The sequence below is a fragment of the Ranitomeya imitator genome, chromosome 1 (genome assembly GCF_032444005.1).
Source record: "Ranitomeya imitator isolate aRanImi1 chromosome 1, aRanImi1.pri, whole genome shotgun sequence".
Classification (NCBI taxonomy): domain Eukaryota; kingdom Metazoa; phylum Chordata; class Amphibia; order Anura; family Dendrobatidae; genus Ranitomeya; species Ranitomeya imitator.
In genome coordinates, this window is record NC_091282.1 from 881,241,584 (window position 1) to 881,262,685 (window position 21,102).

Here is a 21,102-nt window from a genome sequence, read left to right on the forward strand (position 1 = left end):
TAGCAGCAGAACATAACCTTCACTGTTCTTAATGGGAAACTTTTTTTTTTTTTTAGGAAAGACTAGAAAAACAGTTAATGAACCCAAAATATCTGATTGCAGATTTCAGCAAACTTGAGGTAAATAAAATGAGAATGTTATTAGAAATATATTGTATAAAGTCTAATGTGATAATGAGAAGCATATGGTGTTCCTCGATATTTCCTTCTCTGAGTTTATATACCGTGTATACTCAAGTATAAGCCGAGCTTTTCAGCCCATTTTTTGGGGCTGAAAGTGCCCCTCTCGGCTTATACTTGAGTCATGGTCGGTGGGGGGGTCGGCGGGTAAGGGGGAGCGACGACTGTCACATACTAACCTGCTCCTGGCACAGTCCTTGCATGTCCCATGGTCTCCGGCGCCCGCAGCTCTTCCTCTGTTCAGCGGTCACGTGGTACCGCTCATTAAAGTAATGAATATGGACTCCACTCCCATAGGGGTGGAGCCACATATTCATTACTGTAATGAGCGGTACCAGTGACCGCTCAATACAGGAAGAAGCTGCAGGGCGCCGGAGACCATCTGTCCGGGAGAAGCTGCCAGGGACCACGCCGGGAGCAGGTAAGTATGTCATATTCACCATTCCTCGTTCCACTGCCGCTCCGTCTTCCGCGTCCTCTGCAGTGTCTGTTCAGGTCAGAGGGCGTGATGATGTTTTAGTGTGCGCGCCGCCCCCTGCCTGAACAGTCACTGCGGACAGACGGGATGCTGAGGAGCAGCGGGCAGCAACGAGAGGCGAGTGTGTCATTTTTTTATTTTTTTTTCTTGCAGCAGCATTACATGTGGCACATTTTTATATGGAGCATCTTATGAGGCCATAATCGGCATTTGTGCAGCATTATATGGGGCAAATATCTGTATGGAGCATCTTATGGGGCCATAATCCGCATTTGTGCAGCATTATATGGGGCATAATAGTCTATGGAGCATCTTATGGGGCCATAATCAACATTCGTGGAGCATTATATGGGGAAAATGTCTGTATGGAGCATCTTATGGGGCCATAATCAACATTTGTGCAGCATTTTATGGGGCATATTTTAATATGGAGCATCTTATGGGGCCCATCATGAATGGAGCATTATATGGGGCTCCTGATTCAACATGGATATTCAAAAACACTTAACCTACTGATGTCTCAATTAATTTTACTTTTATTGGTATCTATTTTTATTTTTGACATTTACCAGTAGCTGCTGCATTTTCCACCCTAGGCTTATACTCAAATCAATAAGTTTTCCCAGTTTTTTGTTGCAAAATTAGGGGTCTCAGCTTATACTCGGGTCCGCTTATACTCGAGTATATACGGTACATTAGAGCTTTTATGTATTTTACTTACATAGCGCCATTAATGCTACAGTAGTAATGAGCGAACATACTCGGATAATTTATCTGAGCATGCTCATGTGCTAACCGAGTGTCTTAAGCGTGCTAGAATAATTTGCGAGTCCCCGCTCCGGATGTGTTGCGGCTGTCGAACAGACATGAACATATTTTTCGAGCTCCTCGAAGACACTATGTTAGCACAAGAGCATGCTCAGTTAACACCGTATCCTAGCACATTCGCTCAACATTATTCTACACCACTTTACAGTTACTGTCCCCATTTGGGGCTCACAATCTAAATTCTTAATAAATGACTTTGGAGTGTAGAAGATAACCTGTAGAAACCCAAGCAAAAACGAGGCGTACATACTGACTCCTTAAAAATTTTGGCCGTGGTAGATTTGAACCCAGTACCTCAGTGCTGCATGGCTACATGTGTTAGCCACTGAGCCACTGTATTGCGTCAAGTGTTTTTTTTTTTTTTTTAATTTGATTTACACTCAAAAAAGAAATGGTAGATTGGGCAAATCTAGATTTTAATCTGTTGTATAGTATATTACAGTACCCTAGTAAAGGTACCGTCACATTTAGCGACGCTGCAGCGATCTAGACAACGATCCCGATCGCTGCAGCGTCGCTGTGTGGTCGCTGGAGAGCTGTCACACAGACAGCTCTCCAGCGACCAACTATGCGAAGTCCCCTGGTAACCAGGGTAAACAGGGCCGCGCAGGGCCGCGCTTAGTAACCCGATGTTTACCCTGGTTACCAGTGCTAATGTAAAAAAAAAAAAAACACTACATACTTACATTCCGGTGTCTGTCCCCCGTCGCTGTGCTTTCCTGCACTGACTGTGAGCGCCGGCCGGCCGTAAAGCACAGCGGTGATGTCACCGCTGTAATCTGCTTCACGGCTGGCCGACGCTGACAGTGCAGGGAAGCAGAACGCGAGGGACGCGACAGACACCGGAATGTAAGTATGTAGTGTTTTTTTTTTACATTTACAATGGTAACCAGGGTAAATATCGGGTTACTAAGCGTGGCCCTGCGCTTAGGAACCCGATGTTTACCCTGGTTACCAGTGAAGACATCGCTGAATTGGCGTCACACACGCCGATTCAGCGATGTCTGCGGGAGATCCAGCAACGAAATAAAGTTCTGGACTTTCTGCGCCGACCAATGATGTCACAGCAGGATCCAGATCGCTGCTGCGTGTCAAACACAACGATATCGCTATCCAGCAACGTCACGGATCGCTAGCGATATCGTTGTGAAGTTGGTCAGTGTGAAGGTACCTTAAGGCTCGCAAGATCACCAGGTCATTGGTAAAAAAGCATTCTGTGCCTGGCTCCACTTTTGGTAAAAGTTTTGGTATTCGAACTGCAAAAAAAAAAAGATAGAGAAACGACTGAGACTTTTCATACTATTGTGGTGTTTACAGTGGCTCATCCAACGATTTGTCCTTAGCTGTATTTTATGATTTTTATTGCATGTTTTTTATAATGCTTTTACTTTAGTCCTGGCTCCTTTTTTTGTTTTTTGGGGGTTTTTTTGCAAACAAAAAAAAAAAGCAAAGTCTGATTCAATCCCTAAATCAATGAAATAAAATATAACGCCTATATAAATAAAGAATAAAAATAATAATCTTTAACAATAAATTTTAATTACATCCATGGGGTCCTGATATTCTACCACCAGATTCTAGCAATCCAGATGATAAATTGCTCATTACTGACTACTACTGAGAATTACAAATGTCCTTGGTAAATGCAGAATAACAAAGATTTGCAAGCTGGAGAGTATTGTGAGCTTGTATTTTGTAAGCCCGAGTATTTCAGTAAGTGTGCCTTATTTTTCTTCTAAATTTCCAGGCACCATTAAGCATCCACGCGGCAATGCTGGCATTGGACCATTTCCAGGAGAAGCACGGTCGTCTGCCTAACATAAGGTAGTTTTAGTAAATGTAAGACTGTGGTATGATGCAGCCATGACGAGCTGATTGTGCAATGCTTAGGATGTTATGCATGAATGTTGCTAGGCCACCTCACCCACATTAATAGATGCACTGAATATATTATTTTAAGTACTGAAAATGTAAATGATAACTGCCAGACGTGTTTTACCCAGCACACTTTAATATGACGAGTGTATGTAACGTGGCTCGGGGTGGCAGCCGTGGGCGAGGTACTAGTCTCTTGTGCCCCAGCACATTACGTGAACGTGGGGGTCCTGGCTGGGTGTGTAGACTTGTGCTGTGAGGGCGCTACACTCGTGCAGGCCACATGTAACCGATGTTGGTTGCCAGGACCAGATGTTTTACAGCTCAATGAGTGAGACCACTATTCGAAAATGAACTTTTTACTGAACAGAAACTTTGTAGAGAATATATACAAGAGCTAGTGGGTACACAGTCTTATGAACGTTTCCGTTACATCTTGAAGCATTTTCCACACTGTTTCCTTCATTTCTCTAATGTGCTCTATCTTCACTTTTTTCCTCTCTTAGGGTATGTGTCCACGATCAGGATGGCCGGCGGTATCGCCGGAGCGGCTTAGCCGGTCTGCGGTAAGCCCCGCCCCCTTTCTGGGACGCGATGATGCCGGATGTGTTCACAGCACACATCCGGCATCATCGCTCCCCACCATAGCGCCCTGTGCTATATCTTGGGCCAAGCAGCGTCGCCGCAAGATATACGGACATGCTGCGATCTGAAAAGACGCGCAGCATGTCCGGAGTCGCAGGGCCGCCGCGTGCGTGTTACCACGCATAGTGGAGACGGGATTTCATTCAATCCCCTCCACTATGCTGTAACATCTGGACGCTGCGGCTCTATGCAGCGTCAAACACACAGCGTTTACTGCACGTGGACACATACCCTTACTCTTTCTACTGGTCTTCTCTTTCCACTGTTCCTCACTAGTTCACCATAAGCCAGCTTTAACTTTAAAGTCCTGCTCAACAGGAGTCCTTTATGGGTTCCGCCTTTTTCTTCCCCTTAAAGGGACTCTGTCACCTGAATTTGAAGGGAACAATCTTCAGCCATGGAGGCGGGGTTTTCGGGTGTTTGATTCACCCTTTCCTTACCCGCTGGCTGCATGCTGGCTGCAATATTGGATTGAAGTTCATGCTGTGTCCTCCGTAGTACACGCCTGCACAAGGCAATCTTCCCTTGCGCAGGCGTGTACTATGGAGGACAGAGAATGAACTTCAATATTGCAGCCAGCATGCAGCCAGCGGGTAAGGAAAGGGTGAATCAAACACCCCAAAACCCCGCCTCCATGGCTGAAGATTGTCCCCTCCAAATTCAGGTGACAGTGTCCCTCTAAGGTGCCATTATGGCCGGACTTGGCTTACAGATCTCTGACGCTCTGGAACTCCCGCCCGGGCAATCTATGCATCTTTTGTACTCTGTCCTGTCCAGGCTCATTTACCTTGCGAGCTGTAACCTCTAGGCCTCTCTGCTAGGTGTCTTCTCCCAGGACCCGTCTCCGGAAGGTCACTCTGTTTCTTTTCCAGATCTGGAACCGAAGTGACTATCTCTTTACTTTGGTCTCCTCTCACTTAGGGACTCCCCGGAATGTGGCACTGCTCACCTTGGACCCTTGGGTCCACTTGTCATACACTCCAGGCCCTATCTGACCGGAAATTGTCACTTTCCCTGCAACTCAGTCCCTCCCACTTTAGGCTAGTCCCAAACATTAATTATTACTATCCCTATTGTTACACACACTATACATCGGTTCTCATATCATCAGCATGTCCCTATCCTTGCATGTATATGGGATGTATTGAATTAATTTTAGCACGGGGCAGCTGTAAACCAACAAACCTGGCTTGCTGGTCCTGCGTTCGCCCTGAATTGGCATGTAGGGCAGTCGTAAGGGAGACCTGGTGCTGGAATTGGGTTATGTAAATTTAAGCACTTAAAAAACCTGGAAACAATAGCTACTATTGAAAATCTTGTTACAATTCTCCAGTTGGCCGGTGCTGGGCACAGGTGGGTGTTCCAGCTCCCACAAGGGTAGCCCCTCACTTATCCTGGTCGTTGCACTTAACTAATAGTGATGCAGCCACCTACACGCATATTATGTAACCAGACAGTTTTAGGATTTGAGCCTCAAGTCTTAGTAAAACTATGAATGTATATGACATCTTGTTTCTGTAGGTGCCTTCAGGATGCCGAAGAGATGCAGATCTTAGCGGCGTCTGTCAATGAGAATCTGCAGAGTAAAGTAGGTTTCTCAGCCTAAAGATTGCTGCACGGGTTAAAGGCTTTATTGTTTTGATCATTTTACATCTGCAACTATTAACTTCTCTTCCATATAGAAGTAATACGTTCACATGTACGATATCTCTGGTTTTCAGGCACGCAACTTTCAGCAAACTGCCATCTTGTAGCTGTCGTAGTTTCTTAGTATTAACCCCTTCCCGCAAAATGACATAACTGTACTTGCAGATTGCAAGTCCTTTCCGGCAATCCAGGGTAGAGGTATGTCATAGGGATGGCACAGGCAGAGGAGTTGTGCCCGTGCCAACAGGAAACGGCTGCCATACACAGCTAAGCGCCTGCTGCGTTTGTCGGGACCAGCGCGAGCTCCAATCCCTAAAGTTTAACCCCTTTGACTGAGGTGTTAGAAAAACAAAAACATTTTCTTTAAAAAAAAACTGCATAAACAACACACATTTGGTATCTCTGCACTGATATTATCATCTATCTAGAAAAATCGATTATCCTGCACAGTAAAAGCCATAAAAATATGAAAAACAGAATTGCTGTTTGTGTTTATCTTGCCTCATGACAAGAAAAAAATGCTGAAAAAAATCATGTGTCCCAAGTGATGCTAACAAAATCTACTTTTTATGCAAAACAGTCCTCACACAGCACTTTTCTCAATCTAAAAAGATGATTTTTTTTTTCTTGTGCAAAAGTAGAAAAGCAGGACTACATAAGTTGGTTATCACTTTAAATATACTGCACTGTGAATCCCAATAAAAACAGCAATTTTAGATGTATTGTCTTTTCATGCCTCCTAAAAAAAATTAAATTGCAGAGAGATCAAAAAGCCAAATGTATCCAAAAGGGGTACCAGGAAAAACTACATCTTGTCCCTCCAAGAACAGTCCTAGTTTGTCTACAGATAAAATGTCTGTGTGCTTTTGCATTGCGTAATACTGCAAAAATGGTAGCACTCCTCCAGTATGTGAAGAAATCCAGGTTCTGGAGCTTAAAAGTGGTTCCGGGAGGAACGGAGATGTCTGGTTTTTAGATTTGATATTGTTGTGAACATATCAAACTGTAGGATAAAGGTATATAAAAGTGATAAGAAAGTTTCAGGTACAACATAAAACAGAAACACATGAGCCGTGCACACGGTGAACAAGCCTGTAGGGACACTGTTCACACCACCAGGAAACTGAAGCACAAAAAAGCACAGTAAAACCAAAAAATACTCTGTTGCCAAAAATATCAGTAAACAGCAAGTGCTAATAAAAGTATGGAAAAACACGGGGTATTTGGTTAATAGGTTTTTTTTGCAAAAAATGTATATTAAGCCGCTCTACCAAACGTTAAGGTATACCCGTATTAGAGCAGTCCTAACTAATGTATGTAATCCCTATTTGATGTGTTTAAAAACCTGGTCATATGTATAGTACCTGTATGAGCAGGATTCAGAAAGGTAATGTCCAATGTGGACACGCAGCATAGAACGGCTTTTATGTGCACAGCATTTGGCCGGGGTCACACACAGCGAGATACGGCCGAGTCTCGCAGGTTAAAACCAAGCTCTGGCGCCGGCACTCCAGAGCGGAGGGTGCGGCCACATAGCAATACATGGAGCTGCACGCTCCGCTCTGGAGTGCCGGTGCCAGATCTTGGTTTTAAAGGGAACCTGTCACCCCGTTTTTTCAATATGCGCTAAAAATACCGTTAAATGGGGCCTGAGCTGTGCTTTACAATAGTGTATTTTTTGTCCCCTGATTCCCCACCTATGCTGCCGAAATACCTTACTAAAGTCGCTGTTTTCGCCTCTCAATCACGCTGGTCAAATGGGCATGGTTAAATCCCTGTTTCTCCCCTCGCTCCTCGGCGTGTCTGACGTAAATTTGATCTGTGAATCGCACAGATCGCGCTCTTTTTTGGCAGTTGCGCAGTGCATTCTGCTCTTGCGTCTGCTCATTATGCTTTGCCCAACTGTGGGCATAGCATACAGCACTTCACTGCGCATGCACCGCAGACACGCCGAGGAGCGGGGGGGAGAAACAGGGATTTAACCACGCCCATTTGACCAGCGTGATTGACAGGCGGAAACGGCGACTTTAGTAAGGTATTTCGGCAGAATAGGTGGGGAATCGGGGGACAAAAAATTCACTATTGCAAAGCACAGGTCAGGCCCCATTTAACGGTATTTTTTTTATCTCATATTGAAAAAACAGGGTGACAGGTTCCCTTTAACCTGCGAGACTCGGCCGTATCTCACTGTAGTGTGACTCCAGCCTTACTGAGATGAGTAGTCACTGGTCGCCGCTGCAGTCTCAGTCCCCACCCTTAAACGAACCGTCATCAATATCTTCCATTTCATGGGCTGGGCTAGTCCCTTCTCTACTAAGCATGTGTGGGTTGTCAATTCCAATGTATGCTCAGTAGGATCTTGTCACTGTGCATTAGAAAGAATATTGCATAAAGACAGAGCTCTCCATTGCCAACTCTGATGAGCAGTGACAAGGGACTAGCCCAGACCTCACTCTTCCTTTCGGGGTTGGATCAGAGGCTACAGCAGTGACTGCTGCCTCCGCCCCCTGAGGACGACTCATTTGAGTATCCCTATAACGTAGTGGGACTTTTTAATTAAAATATATAAAGGTACCGTCACACTTAGCGACGCTGCAGCGATACCGACAACGATCCGGATCGCTGCAGCGTCGCTGTTTGGTCGCTGGAGAGCTGTCACACAGACAGCTCTCCAGCGACCAACGATGCCGGTAACCAGGGTAAACATCGGGTAACTAAGCGCAGGGCCGCGCTTAGTAACCCGATGTTTACCCTGGTTACCATCCTAAAAGTAAAAAAAACAAACACTACATACTTACCTACAGCTGTCTGTCCTCCAGCGCTGTGCTCTGCACTCCTCCTGTACTGTCTGTGTGAGCACAGCAGCCGGAAAGCAGAGCAGTGACGTCACCGCTCTGCTTTCCGGCTGACCGACGCTCACAGCCAGTACAGGAGGAGAGCAGAGTACAACGCTGGAGGACAGACGGCTGTAGGTAAGTATGTAGTGTTTGTTTTTTTTACTTTTAGGATGGTAAACATCGGGTTACTAAGCGCGGCCCTGCGCTTAGTTACCCGATGTTTACCCTGGTTACCAGTGAAGACATCGCTGAATCGGTGTCACACACACCGATTCAGCGATGTCTGCGGGGAGTCCAGCGACCAAATAAAGTTCTGGACTTTCTTCCCCGACCAGCGACAGCACAGCAGGGGCCTGATCGCTGCTGCCTGTCACACTGGACGATATCGCTAGCGAGGACGCTGCAACGTCACGGATCGCTAGCGATATCGTCTAGTGTGACGGTACCTTAAGAAAAGACCAGATTACGACATTAAAGGGAACCTGTCAACCAACGCCATCCCCCCCCCTTCCAGGCATTTTTAACTAAAAGAACCGCTTGTGGAGCACTGATGCTGCATTCTGTCAAGGTGGCTCTTTTAGTCGGGGTCCCTGCCAACGCTGAACTATTTGTTTTTAGAATTTGCCTTTCCTACCTGTGGTTTGTTAGGGGGGCATGTCTTTCCCCCCCACCCTGACACAAGCACCTCCCAGCCGTCACTCAGGGCCTCCATGCTATGGACGTCGCCTCCACTTCCTTCATTTACGTCCCCGACGCCTGCGCTGTAAGTTTTTTTTTTTTTGTTTGTTTTGTTTTTTTTTACGGGCACGCGCAGTTAGCGCTGCCCTTCGACTCCCATCACAACGCAGGGGACGTTAAGGAAGTGGAGACGGCACACTGAGGCCCTGAGTGACCGCTGGGATGTTTGTGTCAGGGGGAAAAGACATGCCCTCCTGACAAACTACAGGTAGGAAAGGCAAATTCTAAAAGCGAATATTTCAGCGTTGGCAGGGACCCCAACTAAGAGCCACCTTGACAGAATGCAGCATTAGTGCTGCACAAGGAGGCTCTTTTAGTTAAAAATGCCTGGGAGGGGGGGGGGGGGGTGACAGGCTCCCTTTAAATAGCCAACCATTTACAATCATTTAGGATTAAAATCATTGTTGATTTTGGAACACCATAAAAATTAAAAAAAAACATATTGCCGTAGAGGCCAAAATTGGCTTTGATCTCAAGAAAATAAAAATAAATTACATGGCTAAATGGATTTTGGGGTTTGAACAACCGCTACCTATATATGTCGGGCATTGTGATGCTTGGATAAACGAAGTCTTCCTTTATGGCTTTATTGACACGTCAGTGTTTTTGGTCACTCTGTCATCAGTATTTTATGCCAAGACCAGGAGTGTCCCCAAATCACAGAACTGGTTTTGGAAAACGAACGGCGATTAACAAAAAAAAAAACGGACCAAATTGAGATGTGTGAATAAAGCCTAAAGGATCATGTCTAAACCCTGGCTAGTGGAGTGTGTTAGCAGTGTGTGTGATTAGTTTTTTTAATACAGAGACAAACGGACATTATTTGTATCAGACATCCCCTTTAACTTTGATCTCTTATTGTCAGTTTTGAAGGGGGTTTTCTGTGACTTTTTTTTTATTATGGATTCTTGGGGAGTGTAAAACTAATATTTTCTGTACTCGTTTATTGCTGCCGCTCTCCCGCTGCTTCAGGTCTGTGACCGGCTGCAGCGCTGATACCAGGATTGCATCACGTGACCTTTACAGCCAATCACTGGTCTGAGCAGTCATATGATGTCTTCATAGAGATAATGGCTGAGCCCAGTGATTTGTGGTGAAGTTGTGACATCATTGCTGTGTTTTATTTATTTATTCATCATCTAGTGTTTTATTTTGTTTGTTTTTTTTTAACTTCTTCAACCCATATAATAAAGAAGTTAATCACGTTAGTGTAAGATTTCTACATTTGGTAAGTTCACCTATTCTCACCCAACTCTCTCATTGTCCTGAATTCCAGCCCTCGCTTGACAAGCACTTGGTGAAGTGGATTTCCTGGACAGCTCGAGGTTTTCTTGCTCCTCTTGCCGCAGCCACAGGTGGAATTATCAGCCAAGAAGTCCTGAAAGCTGTCTCGGAGAAGTTCTCTCCTTTACAACAATGGGTAAGTATTTCCCACTAATGGCTTAACCCCTTCTCGACATATGATTGTATATTTACGTCATATGTCGTGTCCCCAACTCCATGCCGGAGCCCGCATCTTTCCCCGCACATGACAGCTGATTAAATAAATATATTTTTATAAATTTACATCTGTTTCTAGCTCCCTTCTCATTCTGGCAAGCCAGCCCTTGTATTTCATTTATTGTGAAAGCCCCTGGACTTGCAACCACTGGAAGTTACATTAAATTATATCTTTTTCATAGTTTTTTTTCTCTCCTTTAGCTTTTTCTAGATGCCATGGAAATTGTGACGCCATTAGACCAGATAAGCCAAGAAGAGTTCCTTCCTAGGTATGATTTTTTACCTGTGATGTCAGTGGAATTGTGTATCCCAGGGGTGGGCAATACATGAGAAACCTTAAAGGTACCGTCACATTTAGCGACGCTGCAGCGATCTAGACAACGATGCCGATCGCTGCAGCGTCGCTGTGTGGTCACTGGAGAGCTGTCACACAGACAGCTCTCCAGCGACCAACTATGCGAAGTCCCCTGGTAACCAGGGTAAACATTGGGTTACTAAGCGCAGGGCCACGCTTAGTAACCCGATGTTTACCCTGGTTACCAGTGAAGACATCGCTGAATCGGCGTCACACACGCCGATTCAGCGATGTCAGCGGGTGATCCAGCGACGAAATAAAGTTCTGGCCTTCTAGCTCCGACCAACGATGTCACAGCGGGATCCAGATCGCTGCTGAATGTCAAACACAACGATATCGCTATCCAGGACGCTGCAATGTCACGGATCGCTAGCGATATCGTTGTTCACTGTGAAGGTACCTTAACTGTTGTGGAGGGACGTATCAACCAGCTGAACTTTGTTCTGATTATTATTATTTTCGATTTTATCACTCAAAGGGAATTCTTTTGCATGTTTCTGCTTTGCAAACTGATAGCAGCCTAATGTAGAGACAGTGAGCCTGATTCTAGCTATGTATCACTTACTGGCTGTTTGGTGCCGCTTTGATAAAGTCCCTGTTTTCTCTGCTGCAGATGTAGCAGTGGTCAGAATGCAGAGCTGTGTATAACCCCGCTCACACCACTGACTGGCAGCTTCCTGTGTATACTGTGCATAGGCAGCAAGTTGGTAATCACTGGTGGGGGCGGGGTTACACTATTAGCCTGATATGTGAGACAGTTGTCTAGTGATAATCTCCTGCTGATAAAATGCTGATAGTATTGAAAGTATAGCACACAGCTTTATAAGAGAAAGAACCCTGTTACCAGGTTTCCACTTCCTACATTATGCTACTCACTGATTAAATAGGGAAACCTGCTGATAGATTCATTTTAATATTGTATAGAATTAATCTTTGGTTAATAAATGTTATGATAGGACTTATTGTCACAAAAAGAAAAAAGTATATGCCAATGACCAGGGATCACCATAAAGTGCACACATTTTTATTGAGAGGCAACACACAATTCATTTAAAAACACTTGAAAGAAATCCCATAATGGACATAACACAGAAAAAGATCCACAATCAAGAGTATAATACTCGTAGACGTACAAGCCGTTATATCCTAAATACATCCTATATAATAATCACAAGTTGGGACTTTTGGCGGCTGTCCCAGAATCCCATAAGGCACCGCGGCAGTGTCACGAACTGCGCCTGCGCAAGTGACATTCACGTCACCGCTATTCCCGCGCATGCGCAGTAACAGCCACAACTATGTGCTCTACCCGCGCATGCGCGGTAATGACGCGGCTGTTACTGCGCCTGTGTGGGGAATAGCAGTGACGGACACAGATGTTAGTTTCACCGCCCTCCTGATGCGATAGCATCGGACCTATTTCTAGTGATGATTATAATTGTTGCACAATCCCTAAGGTATATACCAGTCTCAGACTGAATGCAGACTATTCAACATACACCTGGACTGTTTGGTTCCGGAGGGTGACTGCTTGACCGGGCTAGAGCTAAGTATTTCTTACCACTTCCTTTGGTTCCCCCATTCTTATTGTACTTGTTATTCCTATGCTTGGCTATGTATGATCTATGGTGCACAGCAATGTGCTGGAGACTTATTTATCATTTGGCATTATACAGCAATTTTGATAACCGCACGTGTATGTTGAATAGCCTGCATTCGCGCTTACTGGAAGCGTGTCACTAATCCCGCCATTGGTGCCCTTGTCACGTGATCGCAGGGTGCAGAAGACCCCGTGCTTGTCATTGCTCATCTTCTATGGATGCTGTCCTGTGGCCAGCGTTCATACCAGATAATGATTTTTTGCTAGCCCTGCTATGTGTAGCACAAGCGATTGGTTAAAATCACATCACAGCTTCAAGTCTCCTAAGGGGACTATTGAAGCAAGTAAAAAGTAGAAAAAAAGTTCAAATCAACTCCTTTTTTTTCTCATACAAAGTAAACCCATAAATACAAATTTGGTATCACTGCATTCAGAAACTACGGGTCTCAGAAAATGGTGCCATTTTTTTTTTTACAAACGTTTGCAATTTTTTTCAGCACCTAAATAAAAAAAGAACCTATACATGTTTAGCATCTGTGAACTGGTAATGACCTGGAGAATCCTTATGGCAGGTCAGTTTTAGCATTTCGTGAACATGGTAAATACAGTGGTGGAATTGTGCTTGTTTTGTTTTGCAATTTCGCAGCACTTCGGAATTTTTTTCCTGTTTTCTAGTACACTATATGGTAAAGTCAAATGGTCTTGTTCAAAAGTACAACTCGTGCCACAAAAAACAAGCCCTCACATGGCCATATTGATGAAAAAATCTAAAAGTTATGGCTCTGGGAAGAAGGGGGGCAAAAAACAGAAAGGCGAAAACGGGAAACTCCAAAGTTGTGAAGTGGTTAAATAATAACTTTGTTGTTTGTTTGTTTTGTTTTTATTTTTTTTTTAAGAGTTTTCAATTTTTTTACAAAACACAAGCAATACAAATTCCAGCCCACTTTCCCTTTCAGGGAAAAAAAAAATCCTTATTGTGTACAGTCACATTAGAAAATGCATAAAGTCTAATATTTAGAAGATGATATAATGTTGGTAGTGATGAGCACAAAACGATGTATCACCATCCGCAGCCAGGAACGCTCCTCTCATCTCTCCTCCGAAGTACCTGAAACATTTGGTAGGCCGTAGAACGAGTACATCATGCATGACCACTTCTCCATTAGTGGGGGACACGGCCCCTCTGTTATTGCACATCTTATCATTGTCCTCTAGTTAGAACTGCTCGAATCCAAATCTAGTTGATTCTCGAATTGTATTTCTCCTGTTTAGCGTACATCCCCTCATGAGTTAATATCCAGTTGACCTTCTCAATAAAGTCTTGTACAGACGGACGTTGTCATCTATCCAGTGTTATGCGCATTACTTTCTTGCCGTATAAAGCATTTTCCCCTTAGCAATCCTTCTTGACTCATCAATGGTGTGAGGGGAACAAAACATACGCATTATTTCACTCCCTTCCAATAACATTCCTTAATAAGAGAAATATGAATGGACTCCATGAATAATAGTGATAGAAGAATGTTGTATGAAACTGGCCAAATTATTCAGATTGTAGGGATTATTTCTTTGAGTCTAAACTGGAACATAATGTGGACAAATTAAAAAAAAATCATGGAGTAGTTGTGCCTTCCCCACCCCTATCCCAATATGTAGTAGGTGTAAGGCTACGTTCACACTAGCGTTGTGCGCCGCTGCGTCGGCGACGCAACGCACGCAAAAACGCAGCAAAACGCACGCAAAAACGCTGCGTTTTGCGACGCATGCGTCCTTTTTTGCCGAAATTTTGACGCAAGAAAAATGCAACTTGTTGCGTTTTCTTGGTCCGACGCTAGCGGCAAAAAAGACGCATGCGTCGCACAACGCAACAAAAAAAACGCATGCGTCCCCCATGTTAAATATAGGGGCGCATGACGCATGCGTCGCCACTGCGTCGCCCGACGCAAACTAGCATAACGCTAGTGTGAACGTAGCCTTTGGACGCAAGAAAAATGCAACTTGTTGCGTTTTCTTGGTCCGACGCTTGCGGCAAAAAAAACGCATGCGTCGCACAACGCAGCACAAAAAGACGCATGCGTCCCACATGTTAAATATAGGGGCGCATGCGTCGCCGCTGCGTCACCCGACGCAAACACGACGCAAAACGGGAAACGCTAATGTGAACGTTACCTAATAGTAGGTGTAATAATATTAGAAATGTACCGTATATACAGGAGTATAAGCCGACCTGGGGTTATACTCGAGTGGGGATGTATATAGCCCCTTGAAGAAAGGCTATGTAGTGACATTTTAGAGCAGGTCCCCCAACCTTCACTGAGCGAAGCGCACAGATTGTCACATCTCTATTTATTACATCGCATCTATAAAACTCTCTAATTCCTCTGTGAATTAGGGCTTAGAGATGACAACCTATGTTCTAGATGGCGGTCATAACCTGCATATTTGCTCCACATGTTTTTGACCTGTCCAGACCTGGAAAGGTTTTGGAAGGAAATAACTGACATAATTGTAGCAATATTTATACTGTAAACAGGGGCATTGGTAGGGACCTGAAAGATCAGGGGCCCAAGCCCCAAAGTACATGTCTCCTTATAGACCTCCCCGCCACTTAGGAGAGGCTTTATAGATATATAATTCCAGTATACCACTGTTACTAACCCTAAACACCATACAAAGACCAATATTATCAACTTCGTACTGTACAAGGGCAAAATAATACAGCTACATAATTTTCTCTTCCATCATCACTGCCACTACACAGTGAGTACATAATATGACCTTTACCTCTACATAACAAAACATAACAAAGACCAATAATACCGCCATACACTTAATACTATATGATGACAGAGATGCATTAAACAGTTACTAAATAATTAATAAAAACTGATGTTGCCCCCATGTAGTGGTAGATACCAGTCCTGACAACTATATTACAGTGATTACAGTCATAGATTGTTTCCCACTCATGGAGAGAGAATGCAGAACATGTATACTTTCTGAGTCCTGTGTGGCCTTCCAAATAGTCTAAGTATTTTGGATAGGCCGGAGGTGAAGAGGGATGGTCCTATGATTGATAGACATAATTATTATGTATGCTGTAATTATTTTCTTTTAAACGGCCACCTAAGCACTGTATACTTAAAGTAATTCTTTGTGTACTCTTCCTAATGTATTTAGCTCAGTTTGGGTGAACTTTGCTTTGTAATGGGGGATTGAATAGGATGGTTGCATTGTGTTATATTTTACAAAATGGTAAAACATTTTTAGAAAAAAAGAAAACAGCCCAAATTGTGCTTCAAGCACAATTACAGATATTGCTACCAGTATTGATGAAAAATGGTTACTAAATCTTTATTGTCCAACCCAATGTGCTAATTTGTTGTCATTTTGTTTAATCCACAGAGGTGATCGATATGATGCTCTCCGAGCTTGTATAGGAGATACTTTTTGCCAGAAGATTCACAGCTTCAATATTTTTTTAGTAAGTAACGTCCATACCTCATTCATTTCATGACCTTCCTATTTGCCGATTGACTATCTGAATACACAGTTCACTTCTTCCTGCCCACAGCTATAAAGTTGAAATCTGTAAATAATTTTCAAAAATTGTCTACCAATCCAATATTTTAATACAGCAAGGTAGTAGAGGTAGAAAGTTGAAATCAAGCAGTGATTAACTTGTATAACTTTGCAATAACTGGCTAGTAAATGGGCAGCGATTGTATAGCCTAAAAAGACTCAACCGTATTTCTCCTTCGCCTCATTGGGTGACACAGCCCGTGGGTGTATGCTGCTGTCACTAGAAGGCTGACACTAAGTGATGCTAAAAAGGTTAGCTCCTCCCCTGCAGTATACACCCTCCTGCTGGCTCTCAGCTAACCAGTTCTTGCTTAGTGTCCGTAGGAGGCACACGGACGGGTCTGCTATTCAGACCCAGAACTCTTCACCTTTATCTTTTTACCTTTTACAACGGACGAATGGGGCGACGGATCCTTTCAAGGTTCCGATCTCCCCCAAACCATCAACAGGCGAGCACGGGAGTGTTACCTCTCCGTATCCTCTCCTGCGACGTGGGAAGCCACTGCCTGAGCTGATTCTAGGGGCGACGGGCCCCTTCAATGGCACCGATCTCCCCCCTCCCTTATCAGACGAGCACTGGAGTGTCACCTCCACGTATCCTTTTCTGCAGCCAGGCCTATTGCCGGACATTCAGCCCTGCCCACCAGGTTTTACCCTCGGCTGTTCAGAGGCACTTTCCAGTGTGGCGTCCGAGCAGCGCCCACTGCACCACCACTATTGAAAGCGGATGGTACAAGGAGGCGGACGGTTCCTCTCCTCCTCCCTGCTAAAGGGACGATGGATTGAGGTTTTCTCTATCCTTGCACCGTCCAAACAGCAGCGACAGCAGAGGATCCCTTCTTAATGGCCTGCTGAACAGAGCTGTATACTCTGCCTTGCGGCAGATTCCTAGATAAGTGCTGGGATTTGAGCGGCTTGAGGGCTCTGCGCAACCGGCAGTTTTTCCCCCTTTTTCCTTTTTTGCAAGCGACGCGTCTTTTCCCCTTCTTTCTCGCTCTGCGCCGGCCGGCACCAAAAATTTAGCCTTCGACTTCGTGTAGGCCGCAACCCGGAGTCTCCGCCCATGCTAGGCCGTGTGTTAAGGCTCCGCCCCCCCCATTCAGGCGCTTCTTGTTCAGGACAAGAACATGCCATATTCTCGGCGGCCATGTTCATCCCCCTGCAGCTTCCAGACACGAGCTGTGTACATCTGGAAGCGGCTGCTGCATCGGTCCCGGTGGTGTTTTCAGCGCTGGAGAATCTTCTCCAACGCTGACGGGGGATTCAGGAACCGGGTAGGGAGATGCCGCTACATCCCTCCCCCCGCTCTCCTTTTCCCACAACCCCCTCCGGCAGCAGAGGTGGATAATGGATTAAAAAACTGTGTCCATAAAGCTGGTCTTAAAGGCACACAATATGTCCAGTATTCCCTAGCCCCAAAAGCTAGTCCTAAAGGCACGACCGGCATAAACGCATGATCAGCATGAGCGCTATGCCCAGTATTCCCTGGTCCTAGACCGTGTGGTCTTAAGGCTCCCGACCAGAAACCCCTGGTCTTATAGGTACAAGACCAGCATCCCCTGGTCTTAAGGGTACATAACCAGCATTCCCTGGTCTTAAATTAACGTCACAAGCATGGTCTGAAAGGCTCATAACCAGAGTTTTTAGTTCAAATGAGCACAGCCTTTAGTTCAAATGAGCCTTCCGCCGCTGCCGCCGATCCCAGTCTTTTTTTTTTTCCCAGAATACCTAGTTCCTCGGAGTTCGTCACTGCCGCAACCCATGGCTTCTATGACCAAGAGATGTACCCCTATTTGAACCTGCTGTGGTTTGGAGTGCTCGCAGGACCAATACAGATGGATCCTCTCCTACACGGGGGCCGTCGGCTTCCAAAGGCCACAAATATTCTAAACGTACAGGCGTCTAGAAAACGGGAGCTTCGCTTCTTGATTTCCATCACCAATGATTTGCTGAGAACTAGACTCCGCATCTGAATCGGAGATGACCTTGGATCTGGATTCTCAAAAGCCTCAGCACAAGCTGGATTCGCTTATTTTGACCATCAACTAATCTCTGTCGATTCACAAGGACTATGTTTCTGCTCTAGATCTCGCAGGTTTTTCTCCAAACGGAGATAAACTCCCTAGTAGTGCATTTGCCCTTTTCTCCTGGACAGTGAGCATCCGGATAAGCAATTCACTGGCGAGCACCATAATAGCGCAGTGGAAAACACTGGTGTTTATACAGCATGGGAGTCCAGGATTCCGGCCTTACCATGAGCAATCGCAAATGGTCTTGTTCTAGAAACAGAAGCCTCTTCAAGCGACACCAGATGCCATGCCTGGTTTAATTTTTTTTTAAGGGCGACGGGTCCTTCAAAGGACACCGATCTCCTCACACCATCATCAAATGAGCACATGGAGCGAACGAGCACATGGAGCGAATGAGCACATGGAGCGTCGCCTCCTGGTATACTCTGGGCGACGGGTCCTTCAAAAGACACCGATCTCCTCACACCATCATCAAATGAGCACATGCAGTGTCGTTTCCACGTTTACTCTGGGCAACGGGTCCTTCAAAGGACACCGATCTCCTCACACCATCATCAAATGAGCACATGGAGTGTCACCTCCACGTATACTCCTACAGCTGGGCCTAATGCGCGGCGCTGTCGGCAGTGAATGCTATTTAATTCAGAAGGGCTTTATGGATCAGAGAACGTAGGCATATTCTTCGTTCAAAAAGAAAAAAAAAAACCTCTGACATCACACCCTTACAGAGTGGTCGCTTATTCGGTGAATAGTTGGGGGTGTTCCCTACCTAGAAATAAAGGATCACAAGTGTCCTATAGACCCAACCAACAGCGGAAGGGTTGTCCAGGACAGTCTAGATCTAAGGGATCTTGGTTCCAAAAGAGGACCGAAAAGTAAGACCGATCCTGGACCTCTAACTTCTAACAAGCTTCAAAAAGGTCCTCCTTCTTGGATAGAGTTCCTCCACTCGGCCATCACTTCAATGGTAAAAGGTGAAGTTTTTTTCTGACATCCATCGACATTCGGGATGCTTACCTTCACAACTGCTCCCAGAATGTTTGCCATTATCATGGTGGCGGTCATGTCCCTCTGGCACTCTGGGTGCGTGGCCGTCCTCCCCTATCTGGTCGACTTCCAGCCGTTCTTCCAGGATTACACTGAGCCCGTCTATATATACCTTACGATACCCTTCCTCACTTGGGCTGGCGGATAGACTTAGACAGGTCTTCCTCATTACCAGCTCTGCATCTATCCTTATTAAGGATGATCCTGGATACCCCCAGAGGGTTGAAATCCTCCCTTGAGACAAGGCCGTGGTCCTTCAACAGGGAGCCCCCCGCACTTGGTCACTCTTCCCCACATTCCGTGCCGGAATGGCCATCCTGTAATTCTGGCAAATGCCAGAACGGCCTGCCTGGTCGTGGGCCATCTTTTCTGCTACGTCTTTAAAAGAAGCGGGTTCTCAAGACAGGGCTGATTTTCAGCCCCGGTCCATACCTGCACTCATTCCATCCGATTTGCTATGAGGATCCTTGGGTGGGATAATAGCAATGGAGGCAGTTCCCTTCGCTCCGCTTGTTTTTTTCTGCAGGTCAAACAGGTTTCCAGAGGGTAATCTCTGAGCATCTTTCTCGTCCGGGGGAGATCCCTTCTCCCGGTTCAATGGTTGCCAGTGACTGCAGAGCGTCACCACACTGCTCAAGGCCTCTGGTTATCTCGGGAATCCAGCCTCCCGATTCCTTTTTTTCTTGGGATCCCAACGGTAGCTCTGGTCTTACAGCAGGCCCAATGCCGTCTGGCAGGTCTCCCCATCCAAATTCAGTTGGATATTATCACGGCTGTGCAATACCTCTATTATCTAGCTGGTACCCGCGGTCAGGCACCTTGACCTACAAACCTCACACTCTCTCATGGGCTGAGATCTATCACTCGGTAATCTCGGCAGTACTCATCCCAGGAGTAGAACTCTCGGTGGCAGATTTTTTCCTCAGCCGCCAGGGCCTCGCCTCAAGTGAGTGGGAACTTCATCCGGAAGTCTTCCAACATATCTGCCTTCACTGGAGCACTCCAGATGTAGATCGGATGGCGTCCAAACTGAACGCCAATGCACTCGAGTTCAGGGTCCGGACTCAAGACCCAAAGCCATCACAGTGCATACTCTGGTTCTTCTGGGATACCAGCTCCATATCTCCTCTTCCACTAGCTCCGAGGGTCTTTGGGAAGCAGGAAGGCCCCCAGTGGTCCTGGGAGACCTGCACTGCCCAATTCAATTCAAACGAGTCTTTGGAGCTGGCCGCTCTGCTCCTTCAGATCTTTTTTCCTTATTACCATCAAGGCAAGGTTGTCCTTAGGCCGTCCCCATCCCTTGTTACCAAGGTGGTATCGTATTTCCACTGTTACGAGGGCATCTTTCTTCCCTCTTCTCTTTCGGCTCCAGTCCACAAAACGGAATGGGCTCCCTGGACAATGTGAGAGCCCTGAGTAGGTACGTGCTGAGGACGGCGTCCTTCGAGAGGATGGACACCTTCATTTGGGCTTCTTGGCGCTTTTTTTCAGGAAGGCCTTAGCCGTTTTTTTCTTTGGCCATGTTAGCCTGGTGGATTATTTACACATCCAAAAGTCCTTCCTTGTTGGACGTCAGCCCTTTTTTTTTTTTTTTTTTTTTTTTTTTCACTCCACTCGATCAATCGAGGTTTCTTGGGTTCCAGACACCAGGCGTCAGCAAAGCACGTCTGTCAGCTTCGCGAGTTCGTCCAGTCCGCATGCACCCTTGAAGCACTATACTTCCCGGTCTTCCACAGACGTGAGTCTGGGCAGGCGGACTTT

General features: G+C 45.6%; 1 protein-coding gene across 4 annotated transcripts in view; it reads left to right on the forward strand.

Annotated features, from left to right (window-relative positions):
- Positions 1-21,102, forward strand: part of UBA6 (ubiquitin like modifier activating enzyme 6) — a 152,625-nt gene that overhangs the window by 36,188 nt on the left and 95,335 nt on the right. For all 4 annotated transcript variants that reach the window (XM_069743113.1, XM_069743115.1, XM_069743116.1 and 1 more), the window contains 6 exons: positions 57-119; positions 3,233-3,309; positions 5,527-5,593; positions 10,504-10,647; positions 10,929-10,996; positions 16,088-16,166. In XM_069743113.1, coding sequence (XP_069599214.1) covers positions 57-119; positions 3,233-3,309; positions 5,527-5,593; positions 10,504-10,647; positions 10,929-10,996; positions 16,088-16,166 — 498 coding nt within the window. The remainder of the gene's footprint in view (positions 1-56; positions 120-3,232; positions 3,310-5,526; positions 5,594-10,503; positions 10,648-10,928; positions 10,997-16,087; positions 16,167-21,102) is intronic.